The following is a 17,347-nucleotide window of genomic DNA, read 5'->3' on the forward strand; positions in this document are numbered from 1 at the left end:
CTGAAACTCTGGCCAGAGTGGTTATTTTTCTTTTTTAATGGAACTTTTCTAATTCTGTGTATTAGCTTAATAATTAGGTAAAAAGGAATCAAAGAGCACATTAGAATGCAGTCTAGGGAAAAGATGTACAGTTTAAGCTACCGAAGACTGAAGTTTTTCCTTATGAACTTTCCTACAGATCCTCTCTGGAAGTTCTGCCTTCCCAAGTCTATTCTCTGGTTGGGAGCAGTCCTCTCCGCACCACTTCTTATAATTCCCTAGTCCCTGTCCAAGATCAGCATCAGCCAATCATCATTCCAGATACTCCCAGCCCTCCTGTGAGTGTCATCACCATCCGAAGTGACACTGATGAGGAAGAGGACAACAAATATAAGCCCAATAGGTAAGACAGGTGAATGGTTCCCTTTGCTGTGTTTGGTTTTAGACTGTTGATTTCAGGTAAGTGATCTAGAATTGGCTGTGAAAGAAAGGGCTTAAAAAAAAAAAAAAGTATTTTGGAAGCATGCCCTGGATAAGTCAACCCAAACACTTAAGTTTCCATAACCAGGCATTGTCACGTTTTGTATAATATTAAGATATTGGTTAGATAAATCAGCCTTTCAGACACATTAGCAGATTTCTATTAAGTTGACAGACTGCTCTGGCTTGGAATACACATTATGCTACAAACATAATATCTTCCTTCAAGGAACTTTATAGTCTGAAAATAGATAGCCTAATCTGAATGAATAGGTAGATAAGAGATTTTTTGAAACTTATGCAGTGGGTTAATCTGAAAAGTTCTCTTTGGAAGAGGTAGAACTTAAAATAGAGCTTCCTTTCCCTCTGCTATGTGGTCTGAAAGCTAAGGAATATAAATATCATGTTATTTCCTCTTTAGCCACTTCCTGTTTATTAACTGCTCTATTAAGAGCTTGGGCTAAGGTGCTAGGCAGTTAACTAGGAGGAAGTGGCTTACACACCTCTGTCTTGGTGTGAACATAGTCAGTTGCCTTGATTATTCTGGGTTGTATTCTTTGGGCTTTTGGTGTTAGCATTTAGAAGATGGAATAACCCTTTTATTTGAGGAGGTAGAATCCACACATGAAAGTGACCTAAGCAACTTCACAGAGTCATGCAAGTGAAATTTAAACAAACTTGAAAGAGTAAAGTTAGAAAGAATTTAGAATTAAATTAGAGCCTTTCAGTTCAAAAGGGCTATCTGTAAGATAAATGATGTGAAGCTGAGGTGTTGTTTTTTCTTTTTTCTTTTTAAAGATTTATTTATTTGTTTGAAAGGCAGAGTTAAAGAGGGACAGAGGCAGAGAGAGAGGTCTTACATCTGCTGGTTCATTCCCTTGATGGCTGAAACAGCCGGAGTTGCGCCGATCTGAAGCCAGGAGCTTCTTCTGGGTCTCCCATGTGGGTGCAGGGCCCCATGTACGTGGGCCATCTTCTACTGCTTTCCCAGGCCATAGCAGAGAGCTGGATTGGAAGTGGAGCAGCCTGGACCTGAACTGGCGCCCATATGGGATGACGGCACTGCAGGTGATGGCTTTACCTGCTATGCCACAGTGCCAGCCCCGAAACTAAGTTTTGAAAGTGGTCATTGAACTGATTTGGGGAGGAGAAAAAGTAAACATTCACATAAGGAAAAGTAACCTAGTAATAGCCAAAAGGATGTATGAGGTGTAACCAGCATGATTGCTTTGAATGGACCAAAGCCTTTTAAAAAGTAAAGAAAAGCTAGAGTTAGTAAGGTGGAAATCAGATCAGTTAGTGTAGGACATTTTTTTCCCCCAAAATGTATTGGGGCTAGCATTGTAGTGAGCTGCTACTTGCAAAGCTGGCAAGCCATATCATGAAACACTTGTTGTGGGTCCTGGATGTTCCACTTCTTCTTTTTTTTTTTTTTTTTTTTATTGTTCGACTTCTGATTCAGCTGCATGCCAGTGTACCCGAGAAAGCAACACAAGATGGCCCAAATACTTAGATATCTGCCATTCATATGGGAGACCTGCATGGAGTTCTGGACTCCTGCTTTTGGCCTGGCCCAGCTCCAGCTGTTGTGGTCATTTGGGAAGAGAACTAACAGATGGAAAATCTCTCTTGATTGCTCTGTGCAATTTGCCTTTCAAATAAATAAAATAAAATCTTAAATTTTTTTTAAAGTATGGTGAGAATGTTTTAGATACTGTAAGAAAATATTTGTAACTCAGGGAGGTGATATGAAAAAGTAGTTGAAGAATAATGAAGTGGCTAAATAGGGATGACTAAGAGGCAACGTGGAATAGATGTTAGAAACATGGACTCTGGAGTTTCTCTGTCCTGTGTCTGAATCCTGCTTTTACCACTTAACACTTAGGTGCCTTTGAACTGTGAAATGAGGATTTTAGTACCTACTTCGTAGGATTGATGTAAGGGTTCAGCAGGATGTACATTGAGCTTGAGTAGTCCTTGATACATAATCTCTCAGAAGCTTGCTGCTGTTATTATTAGCAGTATTACCATCATCATCATTATTACGATGAGATGGCTGGAGTCCATTTAGACACTTAAACATTTAGAATGCTTAAAAAGGTGGCTGAACTTGACTGTATTTTCTTTTCAGCTCTGGCCTGAAGCCAAGGTCTAATGTCATCAGTTATGTCACTGTCAATGATTCTCCAGACTCTGACTCTTCCTTGAGCAGCCCATATTCCACTGACACCTTGAGTGCTCTCCGGGGCAACAGTGGATCTCTTCTGGAGGGGCCAGGCAAAGTTGTGGCAGATGGCACAGGCACCCGCACCATAATTGTGCCTCCGCTGAAAACTCAGCTTGGTGACTGCACAGTAGCAACCCAGGCCTCAGGTAGGTGTATCTACGTAGCTACAGTTTTATTCTCCATTGATGTGTATAATATTTTACTGTGATCTACTTATGCCAGTGATAGAGCCCACTGGCATGGATAACTTTTTTTTTTTTTTTTAAGATTTACTTATTTGACAGGTAAAGTTATGGGGGGCAGGGAGGGTAGAAAGAGAGAGAGAGAGACAGAGAGAAAGGTCTTCCTTTGCTGTTGGTTCACCCTCCAATGGCTGCCGCGGCTGGCAAATGCGCTGATCCAAAGCCAGGAGCAAGGTGCTTCTTCTGGTCTCCCATGTGGGTGCAGGGCCCAAGCACTTGGGCCATCCTCCACTGCACTCCCGGGCCACAGCAGAGAGCTGGACTGGAAGAGGGGCAACTGGGACAGAATCTGGCGCCCCAACCGGCACTAGAACCCGGGGTTCCGGCGCCACAGGCGGAGGATTAGCCAAGTGAGCCGTGTCACCAGCCAACTCTCTTTTTAAGATTTATTTTATTTATTTGAAAGGCAGAGTTACAGAGATAGGGAGAGAGAGATCTTCCATGCACTGGCTCACTCCCCAAATGGCCACAACAGCCACAGTTGGGCCAGGCTGAAACCAGGAACCAGCAGCTGCTTCTGAGTCTCCCATGTGAGTGCAGAGGCCCAAGCACTTGGGCCGTCTCCGTGGCTTTTCCAGGCACATTAACAGGGAGCTGGATCAGAGGTGTAGCAGCCGGGACTCGAACCAAGGTTCTTATTGGATGCTAGCATTACCAGTGGCAGCTTTACCTGCTAAGCCACTGTGGCAGCCCTCTCTCAACTAAGTCCAAAGAGTATAGGCTATCCCACAAGTCATTGGGTAAATGCTCCAGTTTTTCTACCAGGAACACAGAAGGAAACAAAATTTTGTGTTCAGTTGTGCTCTCATTTCTTAGAATTTGAAGGTAGTAAATACCCAACAAGATAGACTCTTGGCTTCTTTAAACCTTGCTGACACTTAAATATCCTGAGAATTACCAATCTCTCTCTCAGCTTCACATTGCTGTTTCTGCACTTGTTTAATTCCATCCTGCATGAAGCTGTAGGCTCCTTTGGGTTAGGGATTGTGTCTTCCTTATGTTTGTATTTCTAGTAGTTCCTTGTGTATAATAGGAAATTAGAAATTAGATAATATTTAGTTAACTAAGCCCTTTGGAGGTTTGTGGCAAGACAAAAGAAATGGGTAATGTAGTTGCCGTTCTTCCAATGTAAATGTGACCATGGAAGTGAAGTGCACACAAGACCTTCATCTTGAAAACAACATACAAATGTGGACTGAGTAACGTGATGTCAGGTGAGGTTAGCTGAGTGCTGCTGAGCAGATGCCTACTCAAAACCGAGTCCTGACCCCCTTTTAGGTCTCCTGAGCAGTAAGACCAAGCGTGTGGCCTCAGTGAGTGGGCAGTCATCTGGATGCTGTATTACCCCTACAGGGTACCGAGCTCAACGTGGGGGTGCCGGCGCAGCCCAGCCACTCAACCTTAGCCAGGTAAGCGCTAGGGGCTGCTGCCTTCTGTTTGGGGCCCTCTCTGTTGCTAGTCTCTGGAGCACCCTGCTTCGGGCTGGACTGCCGAATAAAGCCAGATGAAGCCCCTTCTGTGTCAGTTTGGTGTTTTGTGCCCGATGTCGTATCTGCGTGTGCTAAATCTCTTCATGTGCTGGGTAAGTGTGTTTGGATATACATTCCAGGTTTTTCTTCAGACCGCCCTCATCTGTACTGGAAGATTAGAGAAATGCAGGAATTTAGGAAGAGCCGAGGCTGCTTTTAGACATGCCTGGTTTTGCACCATCACATGCTTGAGACCAGATTCTCTTCCTTTATCTCCTTGGCCATAAATAACCTGGGCCTCACACTGCTTACTGAATGAAGAGACAGCAAAAGCTTTCTGGCCACTTAATTTGATCAACTGCTTCTATCCTACCTGTTTCTAGAGCCTGGCATCTGTCTTCTCTCCTTCCTTAGCCATGTGATCCTCTGATGGGGTGGTGAGGGTCGCTTTATTTATGTTCACTCTAAAATTCTAGTTCATGTATGATGACTACCATTAGTGAGAGTGTGTCAATAGGGAGAGTAACTCTGTGTGTATGTGTGAGAGAGAGAGAATACATGCAATTGCAAATGTAAGTTTAAGTTAGTGCATATGTTTTAGGCTCCACATTTCAAGAGAGATATGAAGAACTTAGAGGAGAACAAAAGGAAACAATGGCAAGAAAGAAAGGTTAGGAAAAATTCAAATTCCCTGATGCCAGAATAGGGTGAGTTAACAGTTACTAACTTGTAGGAGTGGGCAACCCTGTCATCTCTCGATTCTCCGCCTTCCTCTGTGTACTTAGAAGCAAACTGCTGCTTTCTGATCTGATTTAGGATCTGTTTTGCCAAGAAGCAGAGGAATGGGTGGCCAGCAGCATTCATTGTCAGTGTGGGAGATTCTGGGCCATGACAGTCCAGAAACAAGCACAGTTCAGAACCTTGACTCTTGACTTGGTTTTTGGTGCCCTGAACCAGAGTGTTCTCAAGATTCCTCACTCCCTTCTTCCTCCTTCCAGAACCAGCAGTCATCTTCAGCTCCAACCTCTCAGGAGAGAAGCAGCAACCCTGCCCCCCGCAGGCAGCAGGCGTTTGTGGCCCCGCTCTCCCAAGCCCCCTACGCCTTTCAGCATGGCAGTCCACTACACTCGACGGGGCACCCACACCTGGCCCCAGCCCCTGCTCACCTGCCAAGCCAGCCTCACCTGTACACGTATGCTGCCCCCACCTCTGCTGCTGCATTGGGCTCCACCAGCTCCATTGCTCATCTGTTCTCTCCCCAGGGTTCCTCAAGGCATGCTGCAGCCTATACCACCCACCCAAGCACTCTTGTGCACCAAGTCCCTGTCAGTGTTGGTCCCAGCCTCCTCACTTCTGCCAGTGTGGCCCCTGCTCAGTACCAACACCAGTTTGCTACCCAGTCCTACATTGGGTCCTCTCGAGGCTCAACAATTTACACTGGATACCCGCTGAGTCCTACCAAGATCAGCCAGTATTCATACTTGTAGTTGGTGAGCATGAGGGAGGAGAGATCATGGCTGCCTGCTCCTGGCCCTGAGTTGTTAATAATGGGCTGTGGTGAACTCCTCCTTTACTCTCTCCTGAAATTCCTTAGCCAGCAACTCGTTCTGCAGGGGCCCACTGAAGCAGAAGGTTTTTCTCTGGGGAACCTGTCTCAGTGTTGACTGCATTGTTGTAGTCTCCCAAAGTTTGCCCTATTTTTTAATTCTTTATTTTTGTGACAGCATTTTTGGTATTGGAAGAGTTCAGATGCCCATCTTCTGCAGTTACCAAGGAAGAGAGATCATTCTGAAGTTAACTCTTTGAAAAATATTGTCTCTCTGACTTGATTTATAAGTGCTTTTAAAAACAAGTGAAGCCCCCTCTTTATTTAAGTTTGTTTATTGTGTCAGAGGAAAAATGCTGATAGAAGGATTGGAAGTCTGATAACAAGTGAGAAAAGTCTTTTTGTTTATTTAAAAACCAAACTTATTTGCCTTTTTTAGTTTGAAAGCAGCTTATACAAGACTGTTCTTTACTATCAGGCATTTCTCCTCAAAATTTTATCTTTGTTTATGAAACATTTAAACTTAACAGTGTTTTAGTTTGTTTTCATGTTGCATCATACTTAATGAGCAGTTTTGCAAAACTGGGTATATGTATGACTCTGTGTTACTATTAATATTCTCTCAGTTGCTCTTGTTTTTATGAAAGTGGTGTTAAATAGGCAGCTTACCACTTACTGGTAACTTAGTGTGTGAGAGAACCCATACCTACCATGAAAGCACCAAGTGTTCTTTTAAAATGAAGCACCATGAATTCTTTCTTAAATTATTTTTTAAAAATCTTTCTCTGATTCAGCTTAAATTTTATGGGATAAGCCATTAAGGTGGTTAATATTGTATGGTGGTGGTTGTTTTATTATATGCAAAATATCTTTCTATTATGAAATAGTGGCATTGATGAGCTTTGCCTAAAGGTTGTGGTATTGATGAGCTTTGCCTAAAGTTAGTATAAATTTTCAATAATACACCTATGTGTTTTCCTCGTCTCCCTTCCTGTTTTTATGTGGTTTATTTGGGGAGAAAGCTAAAGAATCTGAAACCAGATAAGAACGTCATTGTGTATAGCTTTTATACTTTTAAGTAGCTTCCTTTGTATGCCAGCAGCAAATTGAATGCTCTCTTATTAAGACTTATATAATAAGTGCATGTAGGAATTGCAAAAAATATTTTAAAAATTTATTACTGAATTTAAAAATATTTTAGAAGTTTTGTAATGGTGGTGTTTTAATATTTTGCATAATTAAATATGTACATATTGATTAGAAAAATATAACAAGCAATTTTTCCTGCTAACCCAAAATGTTGTTTGTAATCAAATGTGTAGTGATTACACTTGAATTGTGTATTTAGTGTGTATCTGATCCTCCAGTGTTACCCCGGAGATAGAATTGATGTCTCCATTGTATTTAAACCAAAATGAACTGATACTTGTTGGAATGTATGTGAACTAATTGCAATTATATTAGAGCATATTACTGTAGTGCTGAGTGAGCAGGGGCATTGCCTGCAAGGAGAGGAAACCCTTGGAATTGTTTTGCACAGGTGTGTCTGGTGAGGAGTTGTTCAGTGTGTGTCTCTTCCGCCCCTTCTTCCTCCCCTTATTGTAGTGCCTTATATGATAATGTAGTGGTTAATAGAGTTTACAGTGAGCTTGCCTTAGGATGGACCAGCAAGCCCCCCGTGGACCCTATGCAGTTCACTGGGATTTATCAGAACAGGATTAGTATCTGTGTTGTGTAAATGCATTGTTCTCAGTTTCCCTGCTGACTTGGAAAAATAAAAACAGCAGCTTTTCTTCTTTGCCGCCATCTCTACCCTTTTCCATTTTGGGTTCTGAGCTGAGTTCTCACAGGAGCATTTTCCCAGTGTGGCGCTCACTATGTGTTGCTACCATGTTTCTGGGAGAATTCGGGAAGCAGGTGAGAGGAATCAAGCCGATGTTAAATATGCATTTTTTAAAAAAGTATGTGCAATCACTTTTAGAATGCGATTTTTTTTTTCTTTTCCCATGTGGCTGTCCTTCCTACAAATAGTTGACATTGCTAGTAAAATATTTGCTTGTTAAAAAAAATCACATAGCAGATGTGTTTATACCAAAGAGCCTGTTGTATTGCTTACCATGGCCCCCCCATACTATGAGGAAGAGTTTGTGGTACCGCTGGTGACAAGGAACTCACAGCAAGGTTTACTAACCAGTGAAGGATACTAAGAAGGAACCAAAGCCTGTGGAATCATTGGGGCTTTTGAAGTTTCTTTCTTACAACTTGTATATTCTTGGGGCCCTTCAAGCTGTGAAATTGTCCTTGTACTCTCAGTTCCTACATGGATCTGGGTCAAGTAGAAGGTACTGGGGCTGGGTACATTCCTGCCTATAAAGGTTACAGAGAAGAAGGTTAACCCTAAGATATAGATGTGTTCCATCTGAAAATCGTCTATTTGAGGGATAATTCTAGGACTGGTTCTATATGGAGATGGTGTCAAGGAGGTGTGGGATGGAGATGGGAGATTTCATGGAGCCTGGTCAGCAAGCTCTGTACCGGGTTGAACACCGAGGAGCTGTCAAAGTATCTGGAGTTTCTTCATTGTAAGGAGTAAGGACTTCCAAGATGGGGCGGGTAGTCAGTATAGCTTACCAGGAACATGTGTGTGTGTGTGTGAGAGAGAGAGAGAGAGAGAGAGAGTGTGTGTGTGTGTGTGTGTGTGTGATGGTTACACTGAGTTGTGTTTTCAGCATCATATTGGTCAAGATAGCCAAGCAGTTTGTATGGTTTCTGTGGCTAGTGATAAATTGTTTTTTGGTCAGTGTGTGTAATCTTTGTGTCTCCTTTTTGCCAAGCACATTCTGACTTCCTTGTTCAAACGCAAATCTAGTTTCTAATGGAAACATTTTTTGTTCCTTATCTTTCTTCTGCAAGGGACATGACTTAATTGTTTTTGTACAAAATGAGATGCAGGAAAAGAAAATTCACCCCTGCCCCTGAGTCCAACAAGTAGATGCCATTTAATATAGAAGTCTTCACTCGGTGCAAAAAGGTAATACCAAGAGCTTGTGTTTGTTACCTTAGTCACCTGACTAGCACTGTGGCTACAGAAACTTCAGAAATTTTCTGTCTCAGTCTGCAAATTGGCATTTCAGATATACCAAAATAAAAATTCACCTGTGTCTGCCAAATGTGTATGTGTTCAATGTGGCTTCAGATTCTGTCCCTGGGGCTTAAAACACTGCTGGCCCTGACAGTATGGGGGAAGCCCCAAGAATTTAGTGAGCAGCTGGCCTGGGTCACAGTGGCCTGACCTCAAACCAGCTTAAGGCTTAAGTCCTCTCAGAACTTGGATCTCCGCGTCTCCCCTTCTAGGTGAGAGGGAAGTGGGGAAGAGTTAAGTATAGGCTCATCAGGACACTCGATCACTCCTGAGTTTTTAGTGGTTCCCAGGAGGTGATACGATTCTGTGCTCAGCTGAAATACTAACCCCAGGAATCAGAACTCCTTTTCAAATAGTTTTGGCCATTCTGAGCCTGCTTTTGTGATTGCTCATCCATCGTTGTCCACTAGAGGGGCTAAGCTTGACTGCCTTAGCCAGGCAAGCGCAGAAATGTGTGTTGTTTAATTCAGCATTCTTATGCAAAAATCCACTAGTAGAGATGGTTTGTTTTAGGATAGGAAATGAAATTGCCTCTCAGTGACTGGAATGGCCCGAGCCTGCTTCCTCTTTAGATTTTTTTTTGAACTGATGAATGGTGCAGCATGTCTACATGGTTGTTTGTTGCTAAACTTAATATAATGTGTGGTTTCAATTCAGCTTGAAAAATAATCTCACTACATGTAGCAGTACATTATATGTACATTATATGTAATGTTAGTATTTCGGCTTCAAATCCTTGATATTGCAATGGAATTCCTACTTTATTAAATGTATTTGATATGCTAGTTATTGTGTGCGATTTAGACTTTTTTTTTGCTTTCTCCCTTTTCTGGTTGTGCGCTTACTTTTACAGCAAGCCTCTAGAAACAGATAGTTTCTGAGAATTACTGAGCTATGTTTGTAACGCAGACGTACTTAGGGAGTATGTAAAATAATCATTTTAACAAAAGAAATAGATATTTAAAATTTAATACTAACTACGGGAAAAGGGTCCATTGTGTAAAACATAGTTTATCTTTGGATTCAATGTTTGTCTTTGGTTTTACAAAGTAGCTTGTATTTTCAGTATTTTCTACATAATATGGTAAAATGTAGAGCAATTGCAATGCATCAATAAAATGGGTAAATTTTCTGATTCACGTGACTGTTTTTGACTTCTGTTGTGGGGTACATGGTGGATCAACATATGATGTCTTTGGAGCAACCAAACACAATTGCATTCTTCATACAGAGTTCCATAATGGGAACGAATAGGATTTCACAGGAAATGTGCCGGACCATCTGAATCTGACCCTTTGAAAGAGGTGGAAGGGGGTTCTGAGACAGGCTAGTTAAGCTTTGCTTCCTGACATTTTTCACCAAACATTTAAGGCAGCAGAGAGTCGGGTGGGCCAGTGGCGCAGTGGCTCATGTGTTGGACTATGCATTATTGAGTGAATCCCCACAGGAAGACAGTCCCCCACCCAAAGCTGCGCTGTTAGAAGCATGGTCCTTTTCAGTAAAGGACCACCTCTGATCAGACTGATTTTGATTCTAAATTGGGTAAAACTTCTGATAAAGAGGGATTTACCTAGATTAATTACTGCAAGTCTCTGAATAAATGCTGTATTTGGTATCTTTGACACATTTTTGAGCCAAGTCTTCCTTACTGTGGCTGTTAATTCATTTTGTGGTCCTGCAGCCTTAGTTGGGATACAAAATTGAGAAGCACTTAGATATACCCTTTGGACCACAGCCGAGAGAAATGATCAGTAGTCTGTTTTATTCCAGTAGTAGGGAGGTGAGGATTCATTGACTGTGATTTAGACTGCAGTACACATATTTTTCAGATGTTTTCCCGTTAATAAATTAATGTAAATTGGTGTGAATGCTTTTCAATGTGGCAAGAAAATATCCCTGAATGTCTTCAGGCAAAAAGCCGACAGATAAAAAACATGTAAGATGGCTGTGCTGTCATTCTTACATCCAGAAAATCAAGTTAGTTTACTGATTTTTTAGTGACCTGATAACCTTGTTTTGTTTTGTTTTTATCTGCTGTATTCTCTTCCTGGGGCTGAATCAGAGAGAGAGAGAGAGTCAGACACTGGCATGGACCTCTAAGTAACTGAGTGGTCTGTGGGGAAATCTGCATTTTAATGATGAAAGCCATTATACTTCAGTCTCCTTGGCTGGCTTTGTGGAAAATTTTCCACATGGGGTGGAGTCCAAGCCTTGATGCTGTTAATCGTGAGAGAGAACACCAGGTGCTTGGCACAAGATGGCGCCAGTGAGCTACAGAAAAAGTTAAACTTGACCACTTTGGCTCTTTTTCTTCACCTCCTCCCCTCAAACTTCATCCCCCGCCCCACCCCCACTTCCAGCTTACACTGAAGGAGGCAGAAAACAGTCCATTTTGTTCCTGTGAGAGAGGGAGCGCTGTCAGCCTCTGAAACTGAGGGGGAGAGTTTGCTGTTTCCTCCAGGGTCCCTGCCTCCTGCAGCCAGCTCTTTCCTCTGGGTGACTGCCTAGAGGCTGCCTGTCCCCCCCACCCCCCCTTGGGGCGCCTGCAGCCTGTGCGGGAGGTGGTTAGGCTCCTGGCTGCTGTGCAATGGGCCATCTGTGTTTAATCAATCAAGGCGGAAAGGAGGGGGTGGGGATTGTGAAGAAACTGGGAAAGCATTCCAGAGTAGTGAGAGAGACCCAGAGATCAGAAGGAAGGCACCGCCCCCACCCCGCCTCCAAAGCCAGCCCGCAGGCTTGAGGGGAAGAGGCCGAGTGCACACTTCTTCCACTCTCGACCCACTCTTCACGCTGCCATGGGGCCCAGCACTCCACTCCTCCTCTTCTTCCTTTTGTCATGGTCAGGACCCCTTCGAGGACAGCAGCACCACCTTGTGGAGTACATGGAACGCCGGCTAGCTGCCTTAGAGGTGAGGGACTCCTTTCTCTTCTAGCCTAGCCTAGAAGGATTCTACATCTTTGATTGGTTTGACCGACCAATTTGTTAGGCATCTGGGGGTGACAGGATAGGATGCTGCAAGAACCTACAGAAGATTCTGTCTTTTGATGAGAGAATCCTCCAACTACAAGCCCTCCTCTCTCCCCACACAGAGGATTCCAAAGCAAACAGACCTTTGTGCTTTACCCACGGAATTAGATGGGGTAAGGGAGCAGAGTGGAAATGAGAGCCAGGACGGTGGGGATGCAACCGGAGGAGCTGATGATTCTGCTGAGTTGAGGTTCCCAAGGAATCTGCAGCTTCCTGCCTTTTTAAACCAGTGTGCTATCTGCAGCATCCTAATCCCTGTGGAGTGAACTGTACGGTGGAGGAGGGAGCCCTTGCCGCCTTCATGCACCGAGGCTTCCCTTGAACCTCAGAGGGCACAGTGGCCCTGCTCACAGGGTACACAGGCTGGAGGCACCGAGTAGGGGTAGCGTAGGGGCCGAGGTGAAGCTGAGCTGGGCTGTTGCACACTTAGCACCTCTGGACATCTGGTTTTCTTTTCTGTGGGGGTGGAATGGGCTATTAAAGCTTGGCTGAGTTTGTTCTTTTTCGCATTCTTGACTCCCTGGTTGGGCCTCCGCCTGCCTGGGACTTGTAACCCTGCGGCCCTCTCTCCTGATTCCCCATCCCTTCAGGAGCGCCTGGCACAGTGCCAGGACCAGAGCAGTCGGCATGCTGCCGAGCTGCGGGACTTCAAGAACAAGATGCTGCCGCTGCTGGAGGTGGCAGAGAAGGAGCGAGAGGCGCTCAGAACCGAGGCTGACACCATCTCGGGCAGAGTGGACCGTCTGGAGCGGGAGGTTGACTATTTGGAGACCCAGAACCCAGCTCTGCCCTGTGTGGAGTTTGATGAGAAGGTGACCGGAGGCCCTGGGACAAAAGGCAAGGGCAGAAGAAACGAGAAGTACGATATGGTAACAGGTAAATGGTCTCAAAGCAGGCCCCTCACGCTATCAGTAGCCTTTCTTTCGTTCTTTTTTTTTTTTTCTTTTTTTTTTTTTTTTTTTAAGATTTATTTATTTACTTGAAAGGCAGAGAGAGAAAGAGGTCTTCCATCCATTGGTTCACTCCCCAAGTGGCCGCAACGGCTGGAGCTGGGCTGATACGAAGCCAGGAGTTTCATCCAGGTCTCCCACACGAGTGCAGGGACCCAGTGACTTGGGCCATCTTCCACTGCTTTCCCAGGCTATAACAGAGAGCTGGATCACAAGTTGGGCAGCCGGCACTCGAACTGGCGCCCATATGGGATGCCGGCACTGCAGGCAGTGGCTTTACCTGCTGTGCCACAGCACTGGCCCCCTCAGTAGCCTTTCTTCCTTGTTTCTCTTTCCTCTTTGTCCTTGTCCACTGTGACTCCAGCTTCTAGAGTGTGTGTTCGGGTGATCTCTGTAATGACAGGTGCATGAAGGAGAGCTGCTGGGGACCCAGCAGGTATCCTCCATTCCCCAGTCTTCCACAAGAGTGGGGACATCTACCGGGCAAACGACCACTGTTCCCATATCCCGCCTTGCGGGGGGTTCCTGCTGTAGGCATACAACTCTCTCTTATTTCCTTTTCTTGTGCTTTTCTCCTTCCCCCACCAGACTGTGGCTACACAATCTCTCAGGTGAGGTCAATGAAGATCCTGAAGCGGTTCGGTGGCCCAGCTGGTCTGTGGACCAAGGATCCAATGGGCCCAGCAGAGAAGATCTACGTATTAGATGGGACACTGAATGACACAGCCTTTGTCTTCCCGAGGCTGCGGGACTTCACCCTTGCTATGGCTGCCCGGAAAGCTTCCCGAGTCCGGGTGCCCTTCCCCTGGGTGGGCACCGGGCAGCTGGTGTACGGTGGCTTTCTGTATTATGCCCGGAGGCCTCCCGGAGGGCCTGGAGGTGGTGGGGAGTTGACCACTTTGCAGCTCATCAAATTCCACCTGGCCAACCGAACAGTGGTGGACAGCTCAGTGTTCCCAGCAGAGGGGCTGATCCCTCCGTATGGGCTGACAGCGGACACCTACATCGACCTGGCAGCCGATGAGGAGGGCCTGTGGGCTGTCTATGCCACCCGGGAGGATGACAGACACTTGTGTCTGGCTAAGTTAGACCCACAGACACTAGACACAGAGCAGCAGTGGGACACGCCGTGTCCCAGGGAGAATGCCGAGGCTGCCTTTGTCATCTGTGGGACCCTCTACGTCGTCTATAACACGCGCCCTGCCAGTCGGGCCCGCATCCAGTGCTCCTTTGATGCCAGTGGCACCCTGAGCCCTGAACGGGCAGCACTGTCTTACTTTCCCCGCCGATACGGTGCCCATGCCAGCCTCCGCTATAACCCCCGGGAGCGCCAGCTCTATGCCTGGGATGATGGCTACCAGATTGTTTATAAGCTGGAGATGAGGAGGAAAGAGGAGGAAGTTTGAGGAGCTGGCCTTGTTTTTGGAGTCCCTCTCACCGCCATACATTTCTGTCCCTGCTGGATTTCCTGCTCCTTGTTCTCCAGAGGTCAGCAGGTCGTGCCTCAATGTCCCCTATTTTTTAGCCAATGGCATCCATGTTCTCATAGCCCCATTGTTTCAGATGGAACTCCAGATGCCAAGGCATCTTTTTAGAGCTAAAAATGTCAAAACTCTAAATGTTCATTGCTGCTCTCCCACCCCATGTCAAAGGATCTCAGGCTCCAGTCAGCCTAGACCCGGAGCACTGCAACCCCAGGGACCCGGCAACGGTGTGTGTTCTTGCCCTCTGTACGACTTCTGGGAGAGCAGAAAGAGACCCAGCACTGCCCTCTCTCTCTCCCCCTCTTCTCCACCTCACTTTGTATTGCAACATTTTGCATTAAAAAGAAAATCCACTCCTCCTTTCCTGTGTGTGTTTGGGGTATGCCTGCCCATGACCACTCACTGTAGTCTTCCTCCCATCCCATCCCTACTCTCCCAGTCACATTAGGAACTTGGCTGGGCTCCCTTTGCCAAGGGAGAGGGAGGTTTTACGGAGAGGCGCTTGGGGAAGCTTGGGGAAGCTGCAGAATCCCGCCCCTCCAGGGGGCTGGGGGAGCAGCCGTCCAACAGCAGCCATCCCAGAACTACCAATGGCACTGGGGGTGGGGGTGGGGCAGGGCTTCCAGCTGCAGTTCGCAGAGGATTCTGGACCAGAAAATGGATGTTAATTGTGTTGAAGGCTTGGGTGGAAACCAGCCTGTGTTTCTGGTGAGAACTCGAAGTCTCCGCAGTGGACTGTGCCCCCCGCCCCCCAACTCCCACCTCTGTCCAGCCTCAGGCTCTTCCCCAGGGCCAGGTTGCACAATCCCTCTTGGTCTGAACCGCTCCGATTTTCCTGCTGCCACGGCGTCTGCGGTTTGGGCAGGGAGGAGGGGCAGTGACCGTGGCCCAGATGTTGTTGGGACCAGTTCCCCCAACGCCTCCCGCTTGCATTTCCTCCACTCTCCACACCCCTATGCCTGCTCCAGGCCTGGAACCTGGCGGAAGTCTAACCAGGGCTCCTGGAAACTTAACCCTTCTTGGCTGAAGCTGCCTGGCCTCTGGCGTGTGGTTGCAGCTGGCGGACAGCAGGAGGCAATCTCCAGCTTTTGGACTCTGGTCTAGGATTCTGCAGCTCTCTGCAACAGGCCCCACCTCCCCGGCCTCATCCGGGTGTGCAGCACTCTGGGGCAAGCCTGGCGCACGGACAGGAGCCCCTGTTTCATGGGGAGTTTAGCTCAGGCACCCTGGGAAGGCTCTTGGTTATTTATCATGCAGAGGAGAGGGGGAAGGAAGAGTCTTGTCCTCCCCTCACTGAAGCCCTGCAAGCTACAGCCTCCTCCCCAGCCCAGGGTGGGGGGCTCAGTGAGAGCCCCCTATCCTCCTTTGTCTTTTCTTCTCTCCTCAGGCGGAGCCGAGGAGGCAGGGGAACAGAAAGGGATGCGGCACCACACAAAGGCGCTATTGTAGGGAGCCTGAGGTGGTTGGGGCGTGCTCCCATTCAGCGCTCCCCTAATGTGGGGCTGGCAATGGTAATCACCGCCTGTCAGCCCGCAGAGGGGTCTGCCCACGGAACATCTGGCTCCAGCGCAGGGCATGTGCCGGGCTGTGGAGGAGGAAGGCAGTTCGCAGTGGCGGCCTGGAGAGCAGAGTCCAGTCCCGGAGGGCCAGCAGCAAGCTCCGTGACTGTGTGTGTGTGTGTGTGTGTGTGAGGGGCAGCGGGTGCTTGTCTCCTTCCAATATGACTGTGTGTGCCTGCGCGTGAGCTGAAGCTTCTAGAGCATGGGACTGTATCCAAGGAGGACTGTAGATGTCATCAGTGTGAGAAGCAAGCATAGGAGGTCCGCTCTCGAGGCTTGGGCAGTCTGAGTAGCGGGTGCTGCCTCTCCGTGTGTGCCTGTCATTGTGGTATTTCTTTGCGTGGTTCCTCAATGAGAAAGGGAAATGCAGGTGCCTTTTTTTTTTTTTTTTTTTGGCTGAAAATGTCTTTGGAAAAGTTTGCTCAGACTTTTCTGAAAGGGCAGAAGTCTCTGGAGCCTTGTCATGTATTACTTTTTTGCTTTCTTCTTCCTGGCTCCTGTACAATAGCTAGTGCTATTTTGGAAGCGTTTCGGAAGGTGAGTGCAACTGTGTGGGCAGATCCAGCGAACTGCTGCTCAGGGAGACAGCCTCAGGAGCTGAATGCTAGCCTCAAAACACAGACTCCTTGCCCCTTCTCAGACCGTCCACGGCCCGCCGCCGGGCAGAAGCAGGTTACCGCCTTTGGTGGAACAAAAACGGTGGAAAGCAAAGGCCCTCGTGGAGGAGCGATGGCTGAAGGATCCAAAGACAAGTCCCCCATGTGCCCCCGAGCAGTGGTCCTAAGGCAGGGAGTAGCTGGGGATTGGGGTTCAGGGACAGCAGCAAGGGCCAGGGTGCAGAGGAGACAGCTGTCACCGGGTCCCGAGGCAGGGTTGAGAGGGCTTCCCTCCCTCCAACACTGGTTCTTAGCATCTGCCTGCCAGAGGAACCGAAGCGTTCATCTTGTTCTCTTGGATCAAGGAACCTGAGCCGCCATTGTCAGTCCTGGCAGGGAGGGATGGGCGGGGATGTAAAGAATGCGGTTTCTTCCTCTGGACTGAGGCCCTGGGCTAGCTGGGACCCAGAGCCCGTTCCCCTGCTTCCTCTTCCAGGCTCTGCTTTTCTGGAAGCCTTCTCGATCTCTCTCCTTGCTCAGGTGCCCCTTCCCCGAGGCTCCTGGGAGCGTGCCTTCCCACTGCTTCACGTTTCTGAACCTGGTTTAGGTCAAAACATGCCCATTGTGAGGGCTGCTAGGACTGTC

At 47.0% G+C, this 17,347-nt stretch overlaps 2 protein-coding genes across 8 annotated transcripts in view; both read left to right on the forward strand.

Moving 5' to 3' along the window:
- Positions 1–17,347, forward strand: part of HIPK1 (homeodomain interacting protein kinase 1) — a 251,253-nt gene that overhangs the window by 53,322 nt on the left and 180,584 nt on the right. For 2 of the 7 annotated variants that reach the window (XM_062192007.1, XM_062192006.1), the window contains exons 13-17: positions 179–382; positions 2,591–2,832; positions 4,207–4,337; positions 4,999–5,067; positions 5,396–10,238. In XM_062192007.1, the coding sequence (XP_062047991.1) occupies positions 179–382; positions 2,591–2,832; positions 4,207–4,337; positions 4,999–5,067; positions 5,396–5,884 (1,135 nt within the window). In that variant the 3' untranslated portion in view covers positions 5,885–10,238. Of the gene's footprint in view, positions 1–178; positions 383–2,590; positions 2,833–4,206; positions 4,338–4,998; positions 5,068–5,395; positions 10,239–17,347 lie in introns of those variants that run through there. The other 5 variants (XM_062192010.1, XM_062192009.1, XM_062192012.1 and 2 more) reach the window with 5 other exon arrangements.
- On the forward strand, positions 11,799–14,906 carry OLFML3 (olfactomedin like 3). Its single transcript, XM_062192004.1, has 3 exons — positions 11,799–11,994; positions 12,704–12,989; positions 13,652–14,906. Exons 1-3 carry the CDS (start codon positions 11,881–11,883, stop codon positions 14,467–14,469), a joined length of 1,218 nt encoding a protein of 405 aa, XP_062047988.1. The 5' UTR covers positions 11,799–11,880; the 3' UTR covers positions 14,470–14,906.

This window comes from Lepus europaeus, chromosome 5 (assembly GCF_033115175.1).
Source record: "Lepus europaeus isolate LE1 chromosome 5, mLepTim1.pri, whole genome shotgun sequence".
NCBI lineage: Eukaryota > Metazoa > Chordata > Mammalia > Lagomorpha > Leporidae > Lepus > Lepus europaeus.